This window comes from Quercus lobata, chromosome 6, assembly GCF_001633185.2.
Source record: "Quercus lobata isolate SW786 chromosome 6, ValleyOak3.0 Primary Assembly, whole genome shotgun sequence".
Classification (NCBI taxonomy): Eukaryota; Viridiplantae; Streptophyta; class Magnoliopsida; order Fagales; family Fagaceae; genus Quercus; species Quercus lobata.
In genome coordinates this window covers 50,797,701-50,823,804 of record NC_044909.1, presented here as the reverse complement: position 1 = coordinate 50,823,804, position 26,104 = coordinate 50,797,701, and the positions used below count along the sequence as shown (strand labels likewise).

Genomic DNA, 26,104 nt, shown 5'->3' with positions numbered 1-26,104 from the left:
CATGCAATACCTTGGTTCTGTCTAAAACTTGATTTTTAAGTAGTTGGTTTCCCCATAGATTTAAGTCCGAGGACCATGCAATACCTTGGTTCTGTCCAAAACTTGATTTTTAAGTAGTTGGTTTCCTCACAGGTTTAAGTCCGAGGACCATGCAATACCTTGGTTCTGTCCAAAACTTGATTTTTAAATAGTTGGTTTCCCCATAAGTTTGAGTCCGAGGACCATGCAATACTTTGGTTCTGTCCAAAACTTAGCTTTTTTAAATAGTTGGTTTCCCCATAGGTTTGAGTCCGAGGACCATGCAATACCTTGGTTCTGTCCAAAACTTGATTTTTAAGTAGTTGTTTTCCCCATAGGTTTGAGTCCGAGGACCATACAATACCTTGGTTCTGTCCAAAACTTAGCTTTTTTAAGTAGTTGGTTTCCCTATAGGTTTGAGTCCGAGGACTATGCAATAACTTGGTTCTGTCCAAAACTTAGCTTTTTTAAGTAGTTGGTTTCCCCATAGGTTTGAGTCTGAGGACCATGCAATACTTTGGTTCTGTCCAAAACTTAGCTTTTTTAAGTAGTTGGTTTCCCCATAGGTTTGAGTCCGAGGATCATGCAATACCTTGGTTCTGTCCAAAACTTAGCTTTTTTAAGTTTGGGGAGATTAGCCCCTCGGCCAAGATATGAGACATTGGTTTGGGGGGATTAGCTCATCGGCCAAGCCCCTAGAACCACTCGTGCTACTGACGCTTCAAAGCGTAGCCCCTATTGAAGAAACGTAGCCCCTAGTGGAACTTTATGTTAGGACACTACAACAGGCTGTTGGAAATGACGGGAGGGACTTTTTGTTCCACCGCCTAGGCCAACGCACAAGCCTTTCCCACAGACAACGCCAATTGTAAGGACTCAATTCGTGACGGTCCTAAAATAGTATTGGGTCCGCACGTTGAGGGCACAAACAATATAATTTGTAGAGCGTGGGTTTGAAAGGCTAGGCCTTGGTCACCGAATGGTGGTTAGCCATGGTGTTCATACAGAATTGAACCATGTTCGCTCGAAGAGTCTTTCCCCTCGATACGGTTTGGGAGGCACTGGTTCTTGGCCCTTTTTCCCAGCCCTTTTTCCAGATTGCTTGCTTCTCCTTTTATATTAGCTTGTATCCCTTATCCTACGTCCACGTGTAGATTCGACTTTCCAGGACTGATACTTGTCCCATCAGCCCATGTCCAAAGTGGTTGGGGGTGGTTGTAAAGCTGAAGAGCATGGTTCTGTCAAGTGCAGGATATTCAATGGCAGTAATGGCAGCTTTCCCTTCGTCCTTTGTCGCCATACTGTCCAGGGGTCCCTTATCTATCAACGCAGATATTTTAGGTTTTTCCCAAAACTGTTTCTATACCGTTCTTACCCTTTCTTTCAGGAGGACCTCGGGGATGCCAAGGACAGAGTCATCCTCGGCTATGTCTCAAGGTTGCTTGGACTTTTATTATATGTCCTCGGCTATATCCCACCTCGGCTCGGGCCTTGGGCCTTAATACAAAATGGGCCGGGGTCATAAATTCTCTGACCCCACAATTTGGATTTTGTTGTTAATATTATGTATTTTGTAATTAAATTGATGTGTGTATTTTAATCATCCTTTGTAAGTTTTTCTCTTTGAAAGAATACTTTTATGTAATAATAATAAATAATAAAACAACCTTGTGCATCGTCTGTTTGGGGCCCAAACAATACATGAGTACGATATCAGAAAAAAAAAAACAGTCAAGTTTTAGATTTTTATAAATTCAGACACCAAACCAGCCCAAAACTTGGTGCTTTGAAATGAAATTCCATGAAATTAACATCAATTATGTGAATGTTTCATATTAGGTTCCATCTAGCTAGATTGTAGTGGGTCTTTTTTCCTTTGGTCTTGGATATACAGTGAGAGAAGCCTATTTCTCCTTAATGAATTACGAGAGCCTTGTCAATTGCTATTGGGTTTTTTTTTTTTTTTTTTTTTTTTTTTTTTTTTTTTTTTCTTGTTATGGTATTAAAATAGCATTTTCCGTAATGAATATGTTCAAATCTTTATTATGAATTTATTTATTAAATTTTTAACCTAGTTTGTTTAATAAGTATTAAAGTATATCACATGGTATTTTTTTGGGAGAAAAAAATAAAAAACTATTCCACCCTAAACTTACCCCAATTACACTTATCCCCCTAAACTTCAAGAATGCATGATCGGCCCCCTAAACTAAAGCCCATGTAACATTTTAGCCCCTCTAGTCACTTTCTCAATTAAGAGTGTGTTTGGCATGAGCTTATAAACTCAACTTTTAACTTTTATATACAGCTTTTTAAAACCTCACTTTTTCCCTCATTTTCTCACATTTTCAATTTTTTTTTAAGGTACAAGCATACTTTAGCACACTTTCAACAAAAAGTTTTCAGTTTTAACTAAATAAATTATTCCCAAACGAACCCTAAGTCTAATGGAATGTAGCATTAAAGGACCAATTTACTCTCTACTGTCTGTTTTGGAGGGAGGGTTAAGTTGGTCTTTTAATGTTGAATTCCATTAGACTTTAAAATAGATAAAAGGGGAGTATCACAAAGTTATAACTTTGGGGGTTAAATCATGCATTTTGATGGTTCATGGGGCAAAGTGTAAAATGGGGTATAGTTAGGATGGAAAAATGTCATTTTTTTTTCCCTTTTCTTTTAGTGTATTACATGGTGACTCTACATTTTTTTTTTTTTTTTTTTTTGGTCTTGGAATGATCTTTATATGTTTCTGGAATTTCGATGTACATTTTATGTAGATATTTTTTATGTGATATAGCATGAAAGGTTCTCATCTATATGCAGCAATAAAGATTATAATTGGGTATATAAACTAGTGCTTAGTTTGTATATGCTTCTATTCAAATGCTGGTTTGAATATTTCGTATACATATGATACTTTTATATGCTGTTTTGAGACATTTTATCCCTTCCAAGTATTAGAATAATTCTCTTTCTGAATTTTGCTTGGCCCTTACCAAAATATAATTATTTGAAACATTCCTTTATGATGCAATATAAGATTTTTTTTTGAGCTTGACTGTTATGAATTCTATGATGATAGGATTCTAGGAAAGAAAAAACTCATACTTTCTCATTGACTAGTTTAACTGTATATACTTGTTGCAATTTGAGAGAGATTTTTATATAAATAAGAACTGCCTCCTATACAAAAGGCGACCTTCCATCCTCCTACAATACAAGGGGAAAAATATTTATCAATACTATATAAAGACAGAATAAGAGCTACAGAATAACCAAAAGGGACACCAATATGAACAAAAATTATAAGGGCAGAAACATACCCAATTAGTGATCATTCATCAATATTGACTGTGGTACGAGTACCACCTTTGTTTGAACAGGAACTAGAACTTGCTGCTGTTGTTGCTTGATTTAAAACTAGAAAAGAAAAAATTGAGACAATAGATTAAATTTTGCTTAAGTATATGACACATTTAATAACACTTAGTAGACAAGAAGATTGGAAGTTAAACATATTACCTAATTCATGAAATTCATCCTCCAAGGCCTCCATCTCGTCCTTTGACTTGCGAAAAGAAATTGGGACATGGGCTTGCAGCCAGTTTTGAGCACAAACAAGATTTTGAACGATGAGAGGGGAGAGTGAACTTCGAAATGGATCAAGTATGCACCCTCCGGTACTAAAAGCCGATTCAGAAGCAACTGTAGAAACAGGTACAGCCAGCACATCCCTAGCCATTTTGGACAGCACTGGGTACCTATCTGAATTGGCTTTCCACCACCCCAAAATCTCAAATTTCACATCCCTTCTACTCTCACAATTTTTAGCCAAATATTTTTCCATCTCATTGCTACACCCTATAGACTTCTCAACCTCTAAAAACCGCTCATATCGTGAATTAACCATTGCATATGGATCACTACAACCAACTGTATCACCTTCCATGTGTGTCCTCTCATTCTCACTTGGTAGCACCACATTTGGTGAATCAACCCTAGAGTAATCATCATACAACCTAGCCATGAAATTCCCCACCAAGTCAACCATCTCATTAGCCACTTCATCCCCATAAATTTCAGAAAAAGAAAACTTCAAAAACCTCATTTTCTTCCTTGGATCAAGCACCACAGCCACATACAAAAGCTTATTAATTTTATCCCCTTTCCCCCAGTACTTTTCAAACTTAGCTTCCATTTTAGTTGCCATGTTTTTCAAGAGGTGATTTTGAGATTTAATTAAATGAGCAATATTCTCTTGAATCACAAACATCTCATCAAAGAAGGTATTTGAAGTCACATACAAAGGACCGGAGAACTTTTTTGTTGCATTGTAAAAAAGTTTCAAGAAACCCATAAATGTCCTACAATTTTGAAAATCAACCCCATAAGGAGATCCCAAACCACCACTATTTTCCTTGTTCAAAAAGTATGAAGAATAGCTATCGTCCTCAAAGTCCATTCTTAGGAACACTTTCTCAAATTTTTCAGCAGTATTTAACATGAGATAGGTAGAGTTCCACCTAGTTGGTACATCAAGACTTAGTAAACACTTGGATTCAATACCTAATCTCTCCATAATACTCCTAAAAGTTTGATTTCTATTTGGTGAGGACTTCACATACCTCACCGCTTCACTCACCCTAGCAATGGACGCATCAATTTCTTTCAAACCATCTCCCATAATCAGATTTAAGATATGTGCACAACACCTCATGTGCAAGAACTCATGTTCTAAAACAGTCCCCTTCCAATCTTTAGTTACTGTTTGTAAAAATTTAATGGTAGTACCATTAGAGGAAGCATTATCCACTGTCAAGGTGAATATGCCATCAACACCCCACTCACGCAGACACATCTCAATCTTTCTACTATAGTTTCCCGCCTATGGTCTTCCACTTGACAAAAATTTAAAATTCTCTTATGTAAGTTCCAATCATCATCAATAAAATGACATGTGATGGACGTATAATTCAGATTTTGAATACTAGTCCATGTGTCCGTAGTAAGGCACACCCTACGACCTTTCAAGGCTTCCCTTAGTTTCTCTCTCTCAACACCATAAATGCTAATCACATCCCTAGCCACAGTTTGACGAGATGGGATATCCCTAATTTGCAACTTAGGTTGTAAGGTTGTTGAATATTTTTGAAACCCGTACCCTTCAACAAACCTAAAAGGCAACTCGTCTATTATAATCATTTCTGCGAGTGCCTTCCTAGAAGCCTCAACAATAAAGGCTGTTGGTACAAGCTTAAACCCTTCCTCCCCATTCATTTTGGGTTCAAATGCTAAGGTTTGTTGCCCTTTAAGTGAAGCTCTATTAGGGTTCTTAACACAGTTTGGTGTATGATTCAATAAATTAGTAATACCATGACCCTTACTATTAGCACGGTAAGTTTTTTGGCAATAATGGCAAACAGCCTTAAATTGACCCTCACTCATTTTTATTTTTTCAAAATGATCCCAAGCAATAGACTTTTTCCTATTATTACCACAATCAGCAGCTATCTCACTCACCTTGGTTTTATCACTAGGTCTAGGTGGAAGTGCCTCAGCATTTGTTGGAGTGGGAACAGGTTCAGCTTGGACAGCAGGTCCAGTTTGGGCAGCGGGTGTTGTTTGGGAAGGGGGGGCATCAGTAGAGGGTTCCATGACCTAAAGACATCAAATTTAAGCATAAACAAACAACCATAAAAAAACTAATACTAAGAAAGATCATTGTAGTTGACCTCTTAAAGGGCAAAATCACATACACTAGAGCTTTGTAGAATAAGAAATATCATTATGCATAAGAATTTACTTCACTAGTACTGATTTCATTTAACACTCAGTGTTCTGTATCAAGGTAAATTACATGGCACTTCATGATTTCATTTAAATTGCAAGTATGCATGTTTAAGAGTCAAGACAAAACTAAGAACTGATATAACTATAAGCATTTGAAAGAAATTGTCCTTGTTCAAAACATGGAGGCCCAAAACATTTTCCCAAATCTTTTTTTTTTTTTAATAAAACCAGATCATAGACACAACTTCAGTTGAAGTAATCTGAGACTCTCATTGTCTTTAGTTCTCTTTTTCTTTTTCTTTTTTTTCTTTTTTTTTTTTTTTTTTTTTTTTTTTTTTTTTTTTTTTTTTTTTACTTTGCTTAGTTACACATAGCCAATGGTTTTTGAACAAACTTCCTCAACATCACAATGTTCTTACATGGAAAGGAGGTGCTTGAGCTCAAACTCACTGCAGATGTACAATAAAAGTAACGGTGCACTAATCACAATCCGTCACCTCAAATATTTTTTTACTTCAAAAAGTTACAAACTTTGTTTGGTGTCTGTATTATTCGTTAAATCCTCACCACTCTTTATACAATAAGGCAATCAAATAATCTTAAAAGCATTAAAAAACAATCAGAACTGAAGAATCTAAATAACTAATAAAAAAGAGAAAGAATAGATTTTTAAGGTTGTTTGAGCGACACGAACCTGTTGACGAGGAAAGCGAAACCATGGTCGCCGTGCTTGAAGGCTAAGAGGCGGCAGATGGTGCCCTTGATGCGACGGACTAGCGATAACACTCCGATCCTCTACTCAGCGGGGATACGTGTGAAGATGAGAACCAGCAAGGTTTGGTGTTTGGTCCGTTGGAGACTTGGAGAGTTGGAGTGAAGTCAAGTGTTTCAAAATAAAAGAGAGATTTTGAATCAGCCCTTGAGACTAGAGAGTAGAGAAAAGTGGAATAGAGAGAAAAATCAGATTTATTTAAAAGAGAAAGAGATGAGGGTTGAGGGCCTCTTGAGGCTGAGGGAGGGTAACCGGCCATGGCTTGGGGAAGTGGAAATTTTTTATTATGATTTAAGGTGAGGTGAGGGTTAGCCGTTCTGCACCTCTGAGAGTCTGAAGAGAGATTTTGTGGGATTTTCTTTGATTTTCTTTTGTGTGTTGGAATGATTTTGTTGATCTTCATAAGGATCAAGACCGTTGATCACGCTCAAATCGCACGACCATGGTTGCTTTGTGTGTAAAAGTCTCAGGAGCAAGTAGGCTGATTTGAGACTTAGCGTGTAAAACAAAAAAAAAAAAAAAACTGAGTGCTTTAAGTCCAATCAGTCTCCTCTCTTCAGTCCTGGACAACACTCTTCAGTGACTCAGTCTTCACGAGTAAACTGAGTGCTAAATTACTCCTTTTTTTTTTTTCTTTTTTTTTTTAAATATCGGTCGGGTCGGGTAATATGAGTTTTTTCTTCCTTAAACCGCTACCCGACCCGAATAATCGGGTTTTGAAAGAAATACGCCCGAATCCGACTCACTACAGGTTTCGAGTTCACCCGTTGGGATGCGGGTTGGTCGGACCGGGTCGGTTTGGACAGGTCAAAGAACCGCTGGACAACCCTAAATTATATATATTTACTAGCGGAGGTGCCATTAAGCCGAAATACCACTGGCCAAGATGCCAATAGTAAAAGTGTAAAACGGTAAAACCATAAAGTTAGATATAAACAATATTGATAACAAAGTGCCTGACGCATTAATAATTAACAACATGCAAAACTAAATTAATTACTAGTATTCGCTGTCTATAATTTCAGTCTACAATTACAAATGTTAGACTTTTTTGTAATTATACTTTGGTTATATAATGTATTATAAATCCGATTTAAAATACTAATATTACTATTTTCATGTGTATTTTAATAAATAATACTATTTACTCAAAAAAAAAAATTTAAGTACATATCTCAGAAATTATTCTTATAAAAACATACATATTCTGCAATGTTTTGCTCGTGGCTGCAAATTATGGTTGTTTTATACAATTATAGAAATCACAGCTCAGCGTTTGGCTTTTGCACAAGAAACCCATTCTCCACCCAGGCGAGATAGCCTCCTCCCATGTTGCTCACATGCTTGAATCCCTGCAATCCCATTTACTACAAGTTAGTTTTTTTTTTTTTTTGAATTACCCTTTCTTTTATTCCCTCAGTTTTCTCTTTAATTGTTCAGTTAACAAAAAAAATGATGAAGAAATTGTAAAAAAGATGAAGAAATTCTTAAAATTGTTGCGGAAATTATGATGTTCAAGTAGCTTTTTTATTAATTAAGCATGAAATCTGACCAGCTAATAATTGAAAGATACGATCAATTTAATTTTCATATAAGACTTACAGCGCTAAGAAGATCAGCAGTTGCAGACAAGGATCTGACCCCACTTTGACAACCCTATGCAGAGATAACATCAACAAAGAGATAAGATAAGAACATGGCCATGATATTTGATAGCAAGCATTTGGACCATATTAAAGGTAATTTTTTTTTATTACATTTTTATACTATTTAATACAATATAAATCAAGAAACATTATAATTTACCACAATAATTTGGTCCTCTTTGTTGCAAACAGACGAAACCTCGCTTAAGAACTGAGGATTTTTCACCCTACCTAAAGGTCAAAGTTTCATCATTTGTTTATTGACTAAAAAATTTTCAAACAAAAACAATATAAAAAAAATAAAAACCCATATAAAGAGGCTTATCGTTGTTAGAAATTGAAATTACCTTCTGGTGTATTGAACAAGTAAGGAATGTTCAAGATCTTGTCTGCACCCACATGCCCTTTCTTGAATTCTTCCACAGTCCTATTTACAATTTGAATAAAGTTTCAAATTTCTTTTAGAATGAACAGAACTTTAAAGTTAAGACCCTTAATTTTTTTATTTTTTAAATCCAGTTAAATCACATCTACAGTATCAGTAATTTGAAGAAGAAATGCATGGATCAAAGTACAAAAACAAAGAGCCTTTTACTTACCTAACATCTAGATATTTGTGGCCAGAATTGATAAGATCCTTAGATGCATGAACATCAACGGTGACAACTTCTGCTCCCAAGCTACAAAATACAAGAAGAAGAAGAAGAAGAAACAAAACACGAGAGACAAGTATTTTCAGTAATTTGAAGAAGAAATGCATGGATCAAAGTACAAAAACAAAGAGCCCCTTTTACTTACCTAACATCCAGATATTTGTGGCCAGAATTGATAGGATCCTTAGTTGCATGAACATCAACGGTGACAACTTCTGCTCCCGAGCTACAAAATGTAAGAAGAAGAACAAGAAACAAAGCACGAGAGAACATAGCCCAGGAAAAACCCATATCAAATTTCGCAGTCAAATATATAGTTCTGAAAATTTTATATGTGTGGTATCAAAGAGAAATGAAATAGACCTTTCTAAAGAGCCCATGAATAATATCAGAAATGGTGTTTATATAGCTTGGATTTTCACGTTCTAGACCAAGGGGCTGTCGGCCTGTTTTGCCAAAAGGAAAGTCAACTGAATTTACAAAACGTGGGCTGAGCTAACTGGTCACGGTGGCGGAATTCACTTTCTGTGGGAAGAAATTAATGTGCTGTTATATAGATAAGGAATAAAGTTCCGGGTACGTATATTTTGTCCAATGAAATCATGCCACGTGGGGCACGAGAAAATGCTTGGCTTTGATTGGAGTAGTTGTACAGTTGGGACTGACTCGAAGTCCACTAAAAGCGTGGGCCTAAAATAATGTTGTATTGTTGTACGCCGAAGCATTTGTAGTTACGAAATCTAGTGAAGCAAAAATAAATAAATCTTTTGACAAGAACATTTTGTTCAAAATAATGGTTGAGTAATACTATAAAAATAATACATAATGTCAGACAGCAACTTCTTCGTATTAAGAAATCTTAATGCACTAGACACGCATCTCCTTCTAAAGTAAAGTAAGAAATAAATAAATAAAGAGTTATATTATAGCAATCACCATGTCATCAGCATTAGAGGGTGTAGTTACCACTTACAATAATTAATAAACATCCGTGTCATGTAGTTTGTAAATTTTGAAAAATGCTACGACTACACTTTTGTTACGATTTGTTTAGTAAAAATGGTAGGTTCATATGGTTCTATAACTCCACCACTCACAAATTACCATGTAGATAAATTGTAACAAAAGTCGTGTTTTTATTATTACTAATAAATTAAATTTTCCTTGTACTTTATTTTTGTACCAAAAGCCCGCATAGTGAAAGTATTTTTTACACGTGTATTCTTAACCTAAATTTTCAGTTGTAAAAAACACTTGTGAGTACTCAAAGGCGTAACAAGTTTTAGCCTTATTCCAATATAGATGCTCTTTAGACTCTGTCTTTGCAGAAACTGGTGTTGAAGTCATGCGACCCATTAAAACCTTTTTTTTTTCTTTTCCCTTTTCTTTTTAAAGACAAAAATCTTATGAAATTCACTTTGTTTTCTCCACTTCATTTTAAAGGGTGTGAAAATCATGATTCATGATTAACGTCATACAGATGAAAGTTAGCAGGAAACAGCACTATGCGGCAAGTTTAGAAGCAAAGTGAGCAAAGGAAACAACTCCTGTAAATAGTAGTCAATTACAATATGCTTACATATAACTTGGAAACAGAATTAGATAAATCTAAGGGATCATAAGAATGTTGAGCCTTGGGACTGAGCTGGTGAATCATCTCCTTGGAGTACCCATGAAAAGCAATCATTGTGTCAAGCTCTCTTATATTTCTGTTTTCTGCTGAACCACTTATAAAGCAATCCATAATTAGTTCATTGGCCTCCACAGCATGGATATCAACCATTTTCGGCCAATTCAGTTGGGATATTTACATCACCTATCAATATAGTGCAATAGTAGTATTGGTCATTCAAAAATATGATAAAAAATTATTGTTAAGTTGGATAATATAATGGTTTACATATGGTTTTATTTATTTTTTTTCATAAAATGTCAATCAGAAACACACGCAAATATACACACATATGTATGTATAACACACATGCATAAAATGACAATGTATCCTGTACAATTTTGTGGATTAAAACCCAGATCATATAAAAAAGCACTCTTGGACATCATCCCAAATTTCTCTCAAGACTTCAAAGACTGAGAAGAACTAAGGAAGCTTCTAATGTTCTTCATGAAATGCCCTAGTTAGACAGAGAGCACCCTGAAATATTAAAAAAAGAATTATAGAAAAGAAAAAGATGGACTTAGCTGTGGAAACAAGATTAACATAGAATCACACCAAAAAATCTGAACAAGCCTCAGGCCAGTATTCAAAGTGACTAGCATTTTAACAGTTCGATGCAGATTAGCTTGATTCAGATCAGAGAAAATATCTCTAGAGATCAATTGGTTTCAACTTCAGAATGCAAAGAAGGCTGGTGAATAGTGAAAATCTTGCACATTTTCCATCTTTTTGAGTGGAAGTCCCCAAAATTTTGAAGTCAGAGGGAAAAACAAACTACATACCTAATGTCAAGAGCTAGACCGATCCTTATTTCCATTTGTTGATTCTATACCCTGATTCCTTTCTTCACCTGCAAGAAGAGAACAACCAAATTTTAATCAGAACAAACTGCATTCTGCATAATGCCATAGCAATCTGACCAGGAGTATGCAAGAAATGTAGGAACAGGATACATTTCATCCCAAAATATGAGGGAATATAGGCATAAATTACGTTAGTTTTGTCCACCTAAAAGGCAAGCACATTTACCACACATTTTTAAATCTAAGACCTGCCACCCATATTGATCCACAAGGCCAAGCACTTCCTGCATTAAAGTTATTGCTTAGGGAGGCCAACTATGGATCATCCACCCTTGTAAGGAAAAACTCTTCAAACTCCCACTTGCCATCAAGGTTGTGAACCGTAAACAAAATCTACTACATATACTATCATTAGTTTCATTTTTATAAGTGATCATCTATAATTGATTGAAATCTCCATTGCCAAGCCTGGCTGGCATGAAGAAAATTCTAGACTTGTTTGCTGGGACCAAGAGTATATTAGCATGCAAGGACAACATGCAAGACTTTTGTAGGATAACTGCAAAAATAAATAAATATTAACCCAGAAACCAAGAATGTTCATCCTGTTCTTAAGTTAATGGCTCGTTTAATATTATAAGCACTCAACTCATGCATTTATGAGCACCCTAAGAGTTATGTAGTTGTGCCCAAATTTAAAATAAATAAATAAATAAACAAATCACAAGCCTCTTGACCTCAATTAATCATTCAATGAAAGGCTTGGACTGAGTAGTTTGATATATCTTGCTGAAACTATATTTCACCAGGTTTTACTGAGTAGGCAAAGTAAATGTTCCCCATCTTCTCATGCCAGGTTGTGCAAGTCATCTAACAGTTAAGGACCATGCTCAAAACTTTTCCATACAAGTTTCAAGATGACATTCACATTTGAATTGACAAAATAAGGACTGGAGTGGGAGCATGAGAAAAGAGAGTATGACCAGCATGCAATATAGAGTAACCAGGCCTTGAAATTAGCACCCCATGATTTATGAAAAAAATAATTGCAGAGAGATTATACTCAAGATAAATTTTATGATTCTGTGAACAGTTCAAATTAGCAACAGATCATGATCCAAATAGAGATAACACGTATGTACCACAATCAAAAAGTAACCTACTGCCTGAAATATTCAGCAAAGTAATTTAACATTGCTCCTTTAAAAACTAAAAACTAAGACTGGTATTTGCTTACATCAGAATATGCAACTTTCGTTGCCAAATCATGCTTGCACACTGGGCAGAATGTACCCGACTTATTCAACCATGAGTCCATGCAGATTGAATGAAATCCTGCAATAAGAATTCAAGTTGATAACTATATCTCTCTAGATGTCTAGATATATGATGTTATATAAAATGCACTTAATTTTGATGGAGTAAATACTATATTGTTAATGATCTCCACTAAAAAATAAAAGCACATGGCAGCTTAAGATACAATCATGTGATAAACATAAACCAGTGTCCATGTGCGCGTCAGTAAGGGCATAATATTTCTGTCCAGCTGAACTTTTGTAAATACATGGTAATGGTAGTTCAATGACATCATAAGAGCAATGGTTTATTCCTTTTTCATTGGAAAGCTTCTTTTAGTTCTTACTTCTTGGACCTAGAAGTGGTACTCTTATATTTGTAACAACTAGTGAGAGCTCCAGCTGTCAACATACAAGCTCAATAAGTAAAACTATGCAGCACTTCTGCTCCATAACCTAACTTTTTAGATTGTAACAGTCTCAAGAGCATCATGACCTGCCAAGGTAGCCTATGAACTTTATAGATACCCCAGATATGCAGGGAAAAGAACTATATGAAAACATCTACAAGCACCCTATTGTAGTGTAAGACAGGGACTGTAACCCTATTGTAATTGCCTATAATATTAAACATGTGAGAAAAGTCCTACCATGTCGGCAGGGGAGAACTTTAAGAATTTCCCCATCTTTGTAATCCTCAAGGCAAATGGCACAAGTGTCTTCAGTGAGGCAATCCCTCGGATGAGCAGAGCTGAACGTGAAGCAGGGTAGAGCTTCCACCATCTCAGCATCTACTCTTTGAGAGCGAAAATGTGTTCCTTGTGAAGACGACCAATGTCTGGGTGCAAAGTAGACAAACACCGCGATTGCACATATGACAACAAACGAGATAAAAGATATTGTCAACACCGTCCAGGATGATTCATAATGATTTGGATATAGACAGCATCTGACTTCTCCCTCTTCAGCATACCCCTTCAAGATTTCACCAGCAAACTTAGAAACAAAACTCGCATGCACTGTAATGTTGTTCGGGTGTATCATCACTGCAAACAAAAGGGGGCAGCAAGACATTATAATACGCGAAACACTACAATTTCTCCATTTCTTTCAATTGAAATAGCTGCACATCCATAAACTATCACTTGTCCCAAAAATTCAAGTCTTACATGGGAAGAAGAGCGGATAGGATTCAAACTCATGACCACTTGTTCTCATACCATGATAAACTACCACTTGACCCAAAACCTTAAACTTTTAGAAAATACTAAATTTAATCATTTAACCATTATTCTAACACTCTGTTTAAACCTCCATTTAATTTGTGCAATATACCGGGTCCATTTGATTAGGCGTTTTGATAGCTTAAAAGAGCGTTTTTAAAACCCAAAACTCTGTTTTGCAACCATAACTCCTCATAGTTTTTCCAACAGTTTATACAAACGCACCCATCATCCAGACAATTATAGAGAGTTATATGTTGTGTATTTACCAATCAAAAGCGGAATCCAACGATTGAAGCAATAAACATAGATATTTAAAGGGGAAAAGCTGACTCACTGTAAACCAAGCTTCCATCGTTTTGATCATTGTAAACAATTGCGGCGCGAAAGCCGGCATTCTGTGCATTCCGGATTTTATCTTCGAAAGAACATCCACCCCTAATTATCAAAGCCAATCTCGTTTGCTCAGTTCCTTTGTTTTGAAGCGAAGAGCAAGCCTCCAAAGGATCTGCTACATACAGTGCTCCACATGTACCAGACCTATTGACAGCAACAGCTAAAAAAAAAAAAAAAAAATTGGATATGAATTAAGAGAGCGCTCTCTGAATTGAGCGAAAAAGTGGAAATTAGGTTACGAGTAAAGTAAAGAAAAAGGTTTTGCATTTACTTTATGAGTCATGACTCAGAATCATGGAATTGAATTTTTTTTTAGGTTTTCTCAGCAACCAAACAGGGACAAGAAAGAAAGAAAGAAAGAAAAAGAAGTTACCAGATTTGGCGGGAAGGTCGGGGAAGGACGTGGAAAACGAATCGATCGAAACAGTAGCAGAGGTGCGTGGGATTGCGTATGGAACGAACACGAAGAAGAATCCGATTAACGCTTCCCACATCTCTCCGGCCCTCTCGCTATCTCTGTTTCTTTCGTTTTGATGGTCCAGAATTTACAATGACAACAATTACAGTACACAACTTCTGTTTTTTTATTTTTTATTTTTATTTTTCTCATTCAAAAAAAAATTTACACTAAAAAAAAACAATAAATAATAAATAGATAAAATGGATGATGTTAGAAATTAGGACATTGTTAGTTTGGAAAAGGTGGGGTCGGCAAACATTGTTTGACTGAGATTGATATCAGGAGCAGGTATTGCACCAATTATTACGAGTGGGCCGTGGCTGTGATTTAAAATTGTAAAAAAATTAAAATTAAAATTTTACCCAATGAATATAAAAAATTAAAAAGTAAGATTAATAGAAAAAATGATGTGAGAGGAAGAAGGTTAATTGCACTGGATCTCAATTTGTTTGACTATGTTGGAGTAGGTTTTTTTTTTTTTTTTTTTATATATATATATATATATAGAGTTGAAAACATAATCGATAAATGTGTGAGAAAAAAAATGAGAAGAAAATGGAAATTAACTAAATTTTACCAAAAAAAAGGAGAAGATAACTTTTGAGATGAAGTAGGAGAAATTTGAATCATTAAATTATGCATGAAGAATTACATTATTTACAAGCTGTTTAGTTTCTGTACTAGTACCTATTCATGAGACTTTATCAAGAAAAGCCAAGAAAGGACTAACTTGTCAAAACCAATATGTAACTACTAAGTGTGAGTTTGGATTGGGCGTTTTGCCAAATCCACGTGTTCTATGTTTTTTAGTGGGTCTTATGGGTATTGTTCACTTTTCCATAAAACTTAGCATAATATAGATTCCAATGCATTTTTGAGTCCTACAGTACTATTAACACTTTTAAAAATTATTTTACTATAATGTTTTCAGGAATAAGTTTTCAATTTTCAGCAAATAAACAATATCCAAACATACTCTAAGTAACTATTTTGTAATTCATAACTAGGCAAGTCTTACTAAATCGCCACTTGTACCAAAAATTTTCAAAGGGGCTTAAGCACCCAATTGCAAAATGGTATAAAAATATCTTGAAGTTGTAAAATGATAAATATTTTTTTTTAGGAATAAAATATGGGTGAATTTTTGCATTTTTTTCTCACCTCCAAAAAGGCCCCATAATATGAACAAAGTTTCTCTTCAAACTAGTTTGGAGAGAAACTTTTCAAACTTGTTTTATATTTCTTTTTTGAGTGTAAATTTTAAAAATCTAATTAATGAATCTAATGTTTCTTATGTTCTTAACATGCATATCAAATTTCGTTTAAGATGTTATTTACTATTCTATCAATAAACTTATTTTTTATACACAATTTTAGATCACAAAAATATAAAATTTTAACATTTAGTTGATGACATGACAATTAATCTTTGATCTTCTTGAAATTTTGCAAGCATGAATAATATAATAAAAAACATGCAATCCAATAGTTACATTTTCAAAATTCACACTCAATATAAAAATGTATGGAGAGTTTATAGAGTTTCTCTCCAAACTAGTTTGAAGATAAACTTTCTTCCCAAAATATTGAGCTAATACAAACTCAACTCAAAATTTTTTTTTTTTAAGAAGCAAAAATCCAACTCAATAAATTATTTCAAAATATATATATACTAGCCTCTGAGCATGCGCTCACGCGCGTGCTCAATGAGCGCATGCTCAAAGGCTTTTCCATTTTTTGGTAAAAGTTAATAATTTACATTCATTATAATTTAAAACATTTATTATAATTAGGGATTACTACACTGTTCAATCACAAAAAAAAGCCTAAGGGTGTGGTGAAAAAATTATTTCACCACACATAATACTCATCACACCCCTAGGTTTTTTTTTTTTTTTTGTGATTAAAAAATGTAGTAATCCCTAATTATAATAAATGCTCTAAATTATAATTAATGCAAATTATTAAATTTTACCAAAAATTTGAAGAGCCTCTGAGCACACGCGTAAGCGCGTGCTCAGAGGCTAGTTATTCTTTATTATTATGCTAAGACACAAACTTTTCACATTAAAAAAAAAGGACAATATTAAATTTCATATAATAGGATATTTACAAAAAATGTTCATTAACAACTACTTGATAGATTGACTACCACTTTGCTCCCCTGAATTCATCTAATATACCTACCATGCAATCTAACAAAATTGTTGATATATCACCCTAAAAAAATACAAAAAATAGAGAGTAAGGCTTAAATGTAAGAAAAACAACAAACAAAAATAATAGGAGGAAGACAAAGTACCACTTAAAACACATACACTAAAATAATTAATCAAACCCAATAACCACAAAAAAAAAAAAAAAAAAAACATAGACAAATATATATATTTATATATATATCATTCCCACTCTTTAAAAAAGAGTCATTAATTAGAGAAAATATTAAACAATTATCAAACTGACCAAATAAAAGAAAAGATTAAAAAAGAAAAGTGTGGTCCTATTTTGTATACAATATTTTCGTGGGGGTTAAAAGATTTTTTTTTCTTTCAAACTCTAAATTACAGAAAAGAGTAAGCTTTTTTGTTTTTTTTTTTTTCTTTCTAAACGAAAAAAAGATCAAAAAGTAATTTGAGTTCAAATAGAACTCATATTTTTTCTTTGAAATATTCACGTTTAGAAATATGAGTTCAAATAGAAAATTCACGTTTAAAAATATGAACTCATATTTAAAAATTTTAGTCCAAATAGATATCAAATAGTACTCATATTTTTATGTTCACGCTTTCAATATGAGTTCTAATATAAGTTCAAAACATTTTCATGCTAATATGAGTTATATGATTTCAAAAGGTGAATATAAGTTGTTTTATTTGAACAAAACCATAGGAATATATGAAAATGTGACGTGAAAGTTTTTTTTTTTTTTTTTTTAAGATAAGATAATGATATGGAAAGGATAATGATAACAAAGTAAGGAAACCAAATACAGGAAAGCAAATATTAAATGACAACTCATAAAAGCAAACATAATAGAGAGAATTCAATGTGCATGGGGCGTTCTAAATAGAGGTCATAAAAGATACTTACATTTTTTTTGCTAACTACACTTCAAGTCCAAAGTCCAAATAGTTCGTTGGAGATGGAGGACAAAACACACAAAAATATTGAAGATCAACACCTTAGTGCAAGTTCCTTGAAGTTATACCAAAATCTTGAAAGTAAACACCCCAGTGCATGTTCCTTGAAGTTTAAATACCAAAATCATAAAGATAGGCACCCTAGTGCTCATTCCTTGAAGAAATATGTGAAAGAAATTAATGGTGAGGTTGAAATATAAGGGCTATTTTACACAAATATTTGATTTGTTTCTAGAAAATAAGAAGTTGTTCATGAATTAGAAAATCAAAATAGAAAAGACCAAAGTATATTGACACACACATACCGTTGAGCAGGAGCAAATTTGAGTAGAGCAAATAGAAAAAATAATGATAATGGTGAAAAGAAGATTAACAGAATTGAGAGAATTTGAGAACTGAAGAAAAAGTAATTTGAGTTTGAAAATCAACGTGAGTGTATCAAGAGTGTGGTCCTATTTTGTAGATAATGTTTTACGTGGGAGTTTTCATTTAGAAAAATGATCCAACCAAATACAGGAAATTTAGAAAAATGATCCAACCAAATTGTGGTGATACGGTTAGTAATTTGAAAACCAACAGGAGAATAGTAGTGTCTAAATTTATGGGATATGGATGAAAGGTTATAATGATAGTTTTATTTATTTATCTATTTTTTGATAGGAATGATAGTTTTATTGTATAAAAAATAAAGAAGAACTTTTATAATTAAAAAATAATAATAATTGTTATAAAAAATAATAAATAAAGAAGAATTTATTTGAAAAAAATAAAACGTGAAGGGAGTGATCAGTAAGGGAAACGTGAATTCAAAAGAGAGAAAAAAAAAAAAAAAAAAAAAAAAAGAGTGAAAAAAATAATAATATAACCAACTTAGGGGAAATTAGACATGGGTTTAAAAAAAAAAATGAAATAGATAACGGAAAAAAAAGAAAAAGAAAATTAAAGGATAAACCTTAATAAAAGGATAGATAACTTTTTTTTGATAGAAACGTGGGTTTTTTTTTTTCATTAGGTTTTCTATTTTTAATTTTTAAAAAGAAGTTAAGAAAATAGTTTAAATAAATTGTAATATATATCTATTTAGTTTTTTTTTTTTGGATAAACTTGAGGATGTTTTTTTTAAAAAAAAATTGATTTGAAGATAACTTTTTTTAAAAGGAAAAAAAAAATAATAATAATAACAAATGTATAGTTGCTTTGAAATTGAAAGAGTGAGTTAGTGGGAGAGTGATCCTATTTTGCAGGAAATGTTTTAGATGAGAGTTGAAGATATATTTTTACTTTGTTATCCTCAAGTTTTGCCCCTACTTAAACGTAGGTTGTAGGGGTATTTTGGAACATACAAAAATCCGATCCAAACAGGTGCAACCCCTTAAATAGTAGTATAGATATATATTATGAGTATATGCCAAATTATTATGGACAATTTTTCTAACAACTTGCAAAAGAGATGTAAATAAAACTAAATACAAAAACTTAATTAACAATATTACAGCTAATTGAAATTTAGTATTAAACATGGCCACAATACATACATACATACATATATATATATATATATATATATATATGTATATATTGCCTTAGGCCTCATAATGCATTGAGCAGGCCTTAGAGCATCCGCATGGCAGATGCAAAGTCTTATAAAGTGCAAAAAAACACTTCATTTTACACATTTTGAATAAAAAAAACACCCACATGTGGGTGCAAAAGTGTGCATAAATGCACAACTACTACAATATTCGTGCATGTATGCATGGTTACTATAGCTCTTGCATTTAGTATTTTATTGTTTTTTTCTCTCTCCACCTCTCTCTCTTTTTCTCTTTGGTTTGACTCTCCACCTCATTAGGGTTCCCTTTCTTTCCCAACAATCATAGCAACTCAACAAAGAAGAAGAAGACAATTTTCCAACCACCAACTTAGCACAACCCAACTATCACCACCGCAACCCAAACCTGCTGAAAAACACATTCCAAATCCAAACCAAAATCAATAAAAACTAAATCCAATGGAAAATCCATAAGAAAAATCCAACAGAAACGGCCACATGAAAAACCCAACGGAAATCGTCAGATCTGCCGTCGGATCTACCTTGCTGCTGCCGCTGCCGTCGCCGTATCTGCCTTGCTGCCATCGCTAGATCCAACCCAAATGGACTTAGATTGACATGAGTTTGTGTTGAAATGAAGATTTTTGGTTTTTTTTTTTTTTTTTGGTTTGTTAATGGAGTTTTTTGGTGAAGAAATGGGCAAAAGAAGAAAACTTGACCGGTGAAGAAAGATGAGAGAAAGAAGAAAAAGAAAGAAAATTCACCGTGAGAGAGAAAGAGAGAGAGAATAGTGTTCAGAAAAGAAAAGTGACAGAATGGGTTTGACTAGTAAGGTTGTTGAAATAATAAAAAAAGAATATAAAATGATTATTTAAAGAAAATAGTGTGTATAATAGATAAACTGATGTAGGTATTTTGGATAAGTAAGTGTGTATAATAGATAAACTGATGTCAATGGATGCTCTTAGATTGGATTGGTTTCCCCACATTCGGTTCATTAAGGCTATGTGGTTGGATCAATTAAATTGGTGTTGGGTTAGACTTTTCTTTTTTTGGTTCTGGGATGGTTTAGGCTAACCCAAATGTATTATAAATATATATTATATCTATCTATTCTATACCATTAATAACATGATTTCATGTTTGAGTTTCATTATTTTGCGTATTAAAATATCCTCAACAAATTCTTAAACTCTTTAAAATATCTCTATCTTTTAGTTAAATAAAATTTAGGGATAATTACACTAAACCCACCTGTAGTTTGGCCCAAAATCACTTTGCCTACCCGTGATTTAAAGTGTCACTTTACCCACCTGAGCTATGTTCCGTTTGTTTTTCGTAACCCAATTCTGTTAAAATCAGGGATAAATAGGTATTTTTGCTCAAATTTTATATCTCTCTCCTCCTAAAACAAAAAATAGCCAAAAAATGCAAGAGAAACCATATCAAAAAGTGGTATTAATCTCTCTCTCAATTTACATAAATCTTGAACATAAAGAGCATACCCAAAAAAATAAAACCTGAAAAATGAATAAGAGGAAAAAAGAGATAAGAAAGGAACAACAATAGTGATGATGAATTACTTGAATATTGAGCAATATAGAAACTGTTTGGTTTTTGTGTTTCCATCGTCCATAACTCTATTTCTATCACCCATAACTCAAAATATGTGGGTCCCATGGCTGAGAAGTCTATTTGGTTTTTGTTTCCATCATTCAATTCTCTGATTTTTGAGTGATGAGTTATGGAAACTGAAAATACATTTTTGTAATTACACATTTTAGGTGTTTTCAGTTTCCAAAACTTAATTTCCAATGACATTTTCGTAATTAAACACACACTGAGGGACCCACGGTCAGAGCAACAGCAACAACTTTTGACATTTTTTTTTTTTCACTGGGTTTGGTGAGTTTGGGTGGTCTTCTTCTTCATATTTTTTTATTTTTCCTTTCACACTGGTCTTCTTCTTCTTCTTCTTTTCTTTTCCCTTTCACACTGGGTCTGGTCTGGTCTTCTTCATCTTTTTTTTTTTCTTATTTTCTTTCCTTTTCAATTCAAAAAAATACCCACAAACTTTTCAATTCAAACAATCTCCAAAACAGACCTCAACCTAAAACAAACACAACCCCAATTGCACAAAAAATCAAGAAGACACAGGGTTGTTTTTCTTCTCCATTTCCATCGTTGGCACCATCATCTCAATCTTAGACCCATAAAAAAAAAATCAAGAAGACACAAGGCTGGGTCATGCCGCTAGGTCGCTCAGTTGGGTCACGTCGCCGCTGGGTCGCGTCGCTAGGTCACGCTGCCGTTGGGTCATGTTGTTGGGTCACTCTTCCTTCTTCCACTTCATTTTACTTTTGTTCCTATTTTTCTTCGAAACCAACTTCTTCAAATTTAAAGATTTTCTCTTTTTGCTTCTTTGGTTTTCTGTCTAAGACACAATTCTCTGTGTATATCTGTGCCCGAGTAATTGAACAAAAGCTTCAACCATTTTGAGAGGTACATATAATGGCTTAGTGGGATGCTTTATGAGGCTAACAAAAGGGTCTAACTTGGTGATCAGGTATGGATCCCACAAAAAGGTTGAAATATTTGAGTGATGTGAAGTGAAAACAGTGTCTAAACAAGTGGGGTAATAGAAATTGGGGTATTTTAAGTGAAGAGTGATGAGTGATGAGTGACGAAAATTGAGTGAAAAGTGATAAGTGATGAAAAAAAAAAAAAAACCAAACATGGCCATATTGTTCACTGCCCTAACAACATATTGAGCCTATGTTTATTTGTTTCTGAATTTGGAGGGTTCATGGAATTGTTGTATGAGCACAGGAGCACAGGAACTCTCAAGAAGCCCAAGTCGGCTCCAAAGTAATCATAGGAATTACAATTGCAGGAAAATATATCATTCCTTGCTTTCCCAGTTGCTTTGATTCCCATTTTGTAATGCATTCCTGTAATACTTTGTGAAATATAAAATAACGTGAACGATATATATAACCACATGAATTCAAGTAGCCAGGTCCTACTCCTAGCTATTGAATTAATACTAAGCTCTTAAATTTCTTTTCTCCTTTCTCCTATTTGCTCCGATTGTGGGGTCTCAAAAGTTTGTGGATTTAGAGGGTCTTTCATTGTGCTTTTAGTTTGTGGGGTGTACGGACAACTATGTTGTTTTTGTGAATTTTGAGTTTCACAGGTTGATTATGTTGTTTGGTTCGTTTTTTGGATCGAGGTTTTAGTTTTAGCTTGTATTTTTTTTTGGTAAACATTGCATCTTTGCTCTTGTGGTATGGAATAGGAGGTGATGAAGAAAGTGGTAGTTTGACTTAGCTTGAGAAGATACCTGTATAGTAGTCTCTAAATTTGGAGTTCTTGGTTAGTTTGGTTTTGTGAAGGGGCTAAGATTTTTGGGTTTCGTTTTGAGTGGGATAAGGTGGTGAATTTTATTTTGATTATCATGGTGATGGTGATTTATGGGTAGTAGAACAGTGAATATTGGTACAGAAGATACTAATAAAGTTATGTCTCTAGTAATGGAAGTTCTAGTTTTTTGGATATGTTCTTCATGTTCAAGATTTATGTGAATTGAGAGAGAGACCAATACCACTTTTTGATCTTGTTTCTCTTGCATTTTTGTGCTATTTTTTGTTTTGGGAAGAGAGAAACATAAAGTTTGAGCAAAAATACCTATTTACCCTTGATTTTAATAGAGATGGGTTATGGAAAACAAACGGAACATACCTCAAGTGGGTAAAGTGACATTTTTTAAACTATAGGTAGGGAAAGTGATTTCAAGCCAAACTATAGGTGGGTTTAGTGTAATTACCCCTAAAATTTAACTTAAAAAACACAAATTGGTTAAAAAGAGTAATTTACTATTTTAAAAAAGTTACTAAGTTTTAGGCTTTAAACTTTTATCAATTCTCAAGTAGAGAAAGATGATAAAAATTAAGACACTATCTCTATCCAACTTTTAAACATTATTTCATTAAATGCAAAATTAGGACACTATTTCTATCTTTCTTTTAAACATTATTTTACTAAATCCAAAATAAAAAATAAAAAAGAGTCTAATTGAATGCGCAAAGTGTTGCGTGTGATGAGCTTAGGGCTCTAGGGGGCGTTCGGTTGGCCATAATGTTACTGTGGGGCCCAACAATTCGTGGACCAGGCCCATTTATCCTTAGAGCATCCGAAGGCCCAATCCGAGGAGAGCTGTGGCCCAAGCTCTACAACGCAGAGCACAAAACAATTTTTGGGAAGCAGCCGAGGACAGTTTAGTCCTCGGCAGATCCATAATCCCACCAGAATAAAGGGGCAAAACTGGAATATGGACGAATTAGTAAGGAAATCCAGAATATCTTGGGGAAGTTATCCATACTACCCTTCTAGATAAGGCCCGACGCCTGACAGAGCCGTACTCTGCAGCTTTATCAAACCATCCCCAACAATTCCGGGATTGGACTGATGGGACAAATGTCAATGTTCGTAAAGATTGACCCTACACGTGGACGAAGGGCAATGAATGCAAGCTAGTATAAAATAAGGAAGTAAGTAGATCTGAAGGGGGCCCTTTTTTCCACCTCCGAAAAAAGAGAGACTACATGGGAAAACATCTCAGGAACACCGGACTTCATGGAAGAAAGTCCGTCGTTGGGCAACCGAGAGAAGACCTCAACAGGTCCTCGGATCAACTCCGAGGAGCTCCATCCCACGGGGTACGACGCCTTAGGGCTTAAATGTTCATACCCAATTCCCTTTTTCTACGTAGATTCCTCTAAAGCCATGACCGGACAACGCCACTTGACCAACGGCTAGCTTTTCAAGCCCACTCTCTACAAATCATATTGTGAGGGATCTTTCGTACGTGAGCCCAACATCCTTATTGGGCCGCCAGAGAATTGTGTCCTTACAATTGGCGCCGTCTGTGGAAAAGCTTGCGCGTTGGCGCAGGTGGCGGTGGAGTCAGCTCTCTAGCAAGCAGAAATTTCCGGGATTTCCCCCGTCTCCGGCGGCATATAGTTGTTGCTCCGACGTAAGCCTCTGCTAGGGGCTACGCCTCGCAGTGCTAAGGGCGCAGGCGTCTCTAGGGTCTTCTGGCCTCAGGCCAACTATTCCCGCCTTGGTGAAGGGGCTGGTGGTTGAAAAATAAAACAAATAAGAGAAATCTTACAAGTTTTGGACAGAACCAAGGCCTTGCATGGTCCACGAACTCAAGCCTATGGGGAAACCAAGTACATAAAAGAAATCTTACAAGTTTTGGACAGAACCAAGGCCTTGCATGGTCCTCGGACTCAAGCCTATGGGGAAACCAAGTACATAAAAGAAATCTTATAAGTTTTGGACAGAACCAAGGCCTTGCATGGTCCTCGGACTCAAGCCTATGGGGAAACCAAGTACATAAAAGAAATCTTATAAGTTTTGGACAGAACCAAGGCCTTGCATGGTCCACGGACTCAAGCCTATGGGGAAACCAAGTACATAAAAAAATCTTATAAGTTTTTGGACAGAACAAGGCCTTGCATGGTCCACGGACTCAAGCCTATGGGGACAAGTACATAAAGAAATCTTACAAGTTTTGGAAGAACCAAGGCTTGCATGGTCCGGACTCAAGCCTATGGGGAACCAAGTACATAAAAAGAAATCTTACATACTCAGTTTTCTTATAAGTTTTGGACAGAACCAAGGCCTTGCATGGTCCACGGACTCAAGCCTATGGGGAAACCAAGTACATAAAAGAAATCTTACAAGTTTTGGACAGAACCAAGGCCTTGCATGGTCCTCGGACTCAAGCCTATGGGGAAACCAAGTACATAAAAGAAATCTTAGAAGTTTTGGACAGAACCAAGGCCTTGCATGGTCCTCGGACTCAAGCCTATGGGGAAACCAAGTACACAAAATAAAAACTGTTACTAGAGCATTAAAATCCATCCGAAGAGGACTTCTCGTTAACAGTTGGGTCAGTCTTTAATTGCACGGGTTCCCCGGTCTACCCGCAGATCCCCAGTGCCAAAGGGGCTAATACGATACGGCACAGTATGTTGTCCCAAGGGCACGATCCAAGTCCATCGCTGCTCGGCTGCTCTCTCGGATATTCGTCTAGCGTGCATCACGCAGCGCTCAGCAGCTATCTCGGTTAGTTCCATAAATTCAATCTATTGAGGATTACATTGTTATACTTGATAATATTTGCGAGTTTAAACTAATAAGGGTTTGTATTAAAGTGTTCTTCCGTCCAGAATATTGTTAAAGGCATGTTTAGACTTAATATTCAGACCCAAAGTGGTTGTTGCAAAAAAAATATAACATATGCATAAAGAAATAAACACATCTTTTATTAAGACAAAAGAACAGTACAGTGTACAATAAAAGCTGAAACCAGCTTACATTAGAGTTAACTGCGTAAGCAAAAGAAAAGCACAAAAGAGTAAAGATGATGCCGAGGAGATATCTCAGAGGAGAGGTTGGCTACTGTTCCAAGATGTCGTCTAAGGAAACTATTCCTCGACGCTTCTACATGCCCATAACTCAGGCAGCCAAAGAACCTGACCTCAGGCTAACACCATCTACAGCAAAGATGCAGGGAGCCGGCAGTTGGGAAGCCCCCGCAGAAGTTTGCCTGCTACAAGGCAGACGGCGCTGATGGCGGAAATTCCTTCTTCGGGCATGCCAAAAATC

General features: G+C 35.0%; 3 protein-coding genes across 5 annotated transcripts; all 3 read right to left on the bottom strand.

Annotated features, from left to right (window-relative positions):
- Positions 1–3,136: 3,136 nt before the first annotated feature.
- LOC115994728 (zinc finger BED domain-containing protein RICESLEEPER 2-like) lies at positions 3,137–7,126 on the bottom strand. Its single transcript, XM_031118956.1, has 4 exons — positions 6,503–7,126; positions 3,541–5,676; positions 3,342–3,438; positions 3,137–3,228 (listed from the first exon to the last, which is right to left on the bottom strand). Exons 2-3 carry the CDS (start codon positions 4,874–4,876, stop codon positions 3,353–3,355), a joined length of 1,422 nt encoding a protein of 473 aa, XP_030974816.1. The 5' UTR covers positions 4,877–5,676; positions 6,503–7,126; the 3' UTR covers positions 3,137–3,228; positions 3,342–3,352.
- A 605-nt stretch (positions 7,127–7,731) lies between these two features.
- Positions 7,732–9,415, bottom strand: LOC115994730 (thiosulfate sulfurtransferase 18). 2 transcript variants are annotated; one of them, XM_031118960.1, is made up of 7 exons: positions 9,243–9,415; positions 9,025–9,105; positions 8,826–8,906; positions 8,574–8,653; positions 8,387–8,457; positions 8,183–8,236; positions 7,732–7,932 (listed from the first exon to the last, which is right to left on the bottom strand). In XM_031118960.1, the coding sequence occupies exons 1-7, from the start codon at positions 9,257–9,259 to the stop codon at positions 7,843–7,845; spliced, it is 474 nt and encodes a 157-aa protein (XP_030974820.1). In that variant the 5' UTR covers positions 9,260–9,415; the 3' UTR covers positions 7,732–7,842. The 2 variants fall into 2 exon arrangements, with proteins under 2 accessions (XP_030974820.1, XP_030974819.1); XM_031118959.1 differs by having other exon boundaries at positions 9,025–9,257.
- Positions 9,416–10,394: 979 nt separating this feature from the next.
- Positions 10,395–14,869, bottom strand: LOC115994729 (receptor homology region, transmembrane domain- and RING domain-containing protein 1). Of its 2 annotated transcripts, none has more exons than XM_031118958.1 (6): positions 14,648–14,869; positions 14,216–14,434; positions 13,306–13,701; positions 12,595–12,692; positions 11,337–11,404; positions 10,395–10,695 (listed from the first exon to the last, which is right to left on the bottom strand). In XM_031118958.1, exons 1-5 carry the CDS (start codon positions 14,766–14,768, stop codon positions 11,381–11,383), a joined length of 858 nt encoding a protein of 285 aa, XP_030974818.1. In that variant the 5' UTR covers positions 14,769–14,869; the 3' UTR covers positions 10,395–10,695; positions 11,337–11,380. The 2 variants fall into 2 exon arrangements, with proteins under 2 accessions (XP_030974818.1, XP_030974817.1); XM_031118957.1 differs by lacking the exon at positions 10,395–10,695 and adding an exon at positions 10,762–11,031 and having other exon boundaries at positions 14,648–14,868.
- Positions 14,870–26,104: the final 11,235 nt, after the last annotated feature.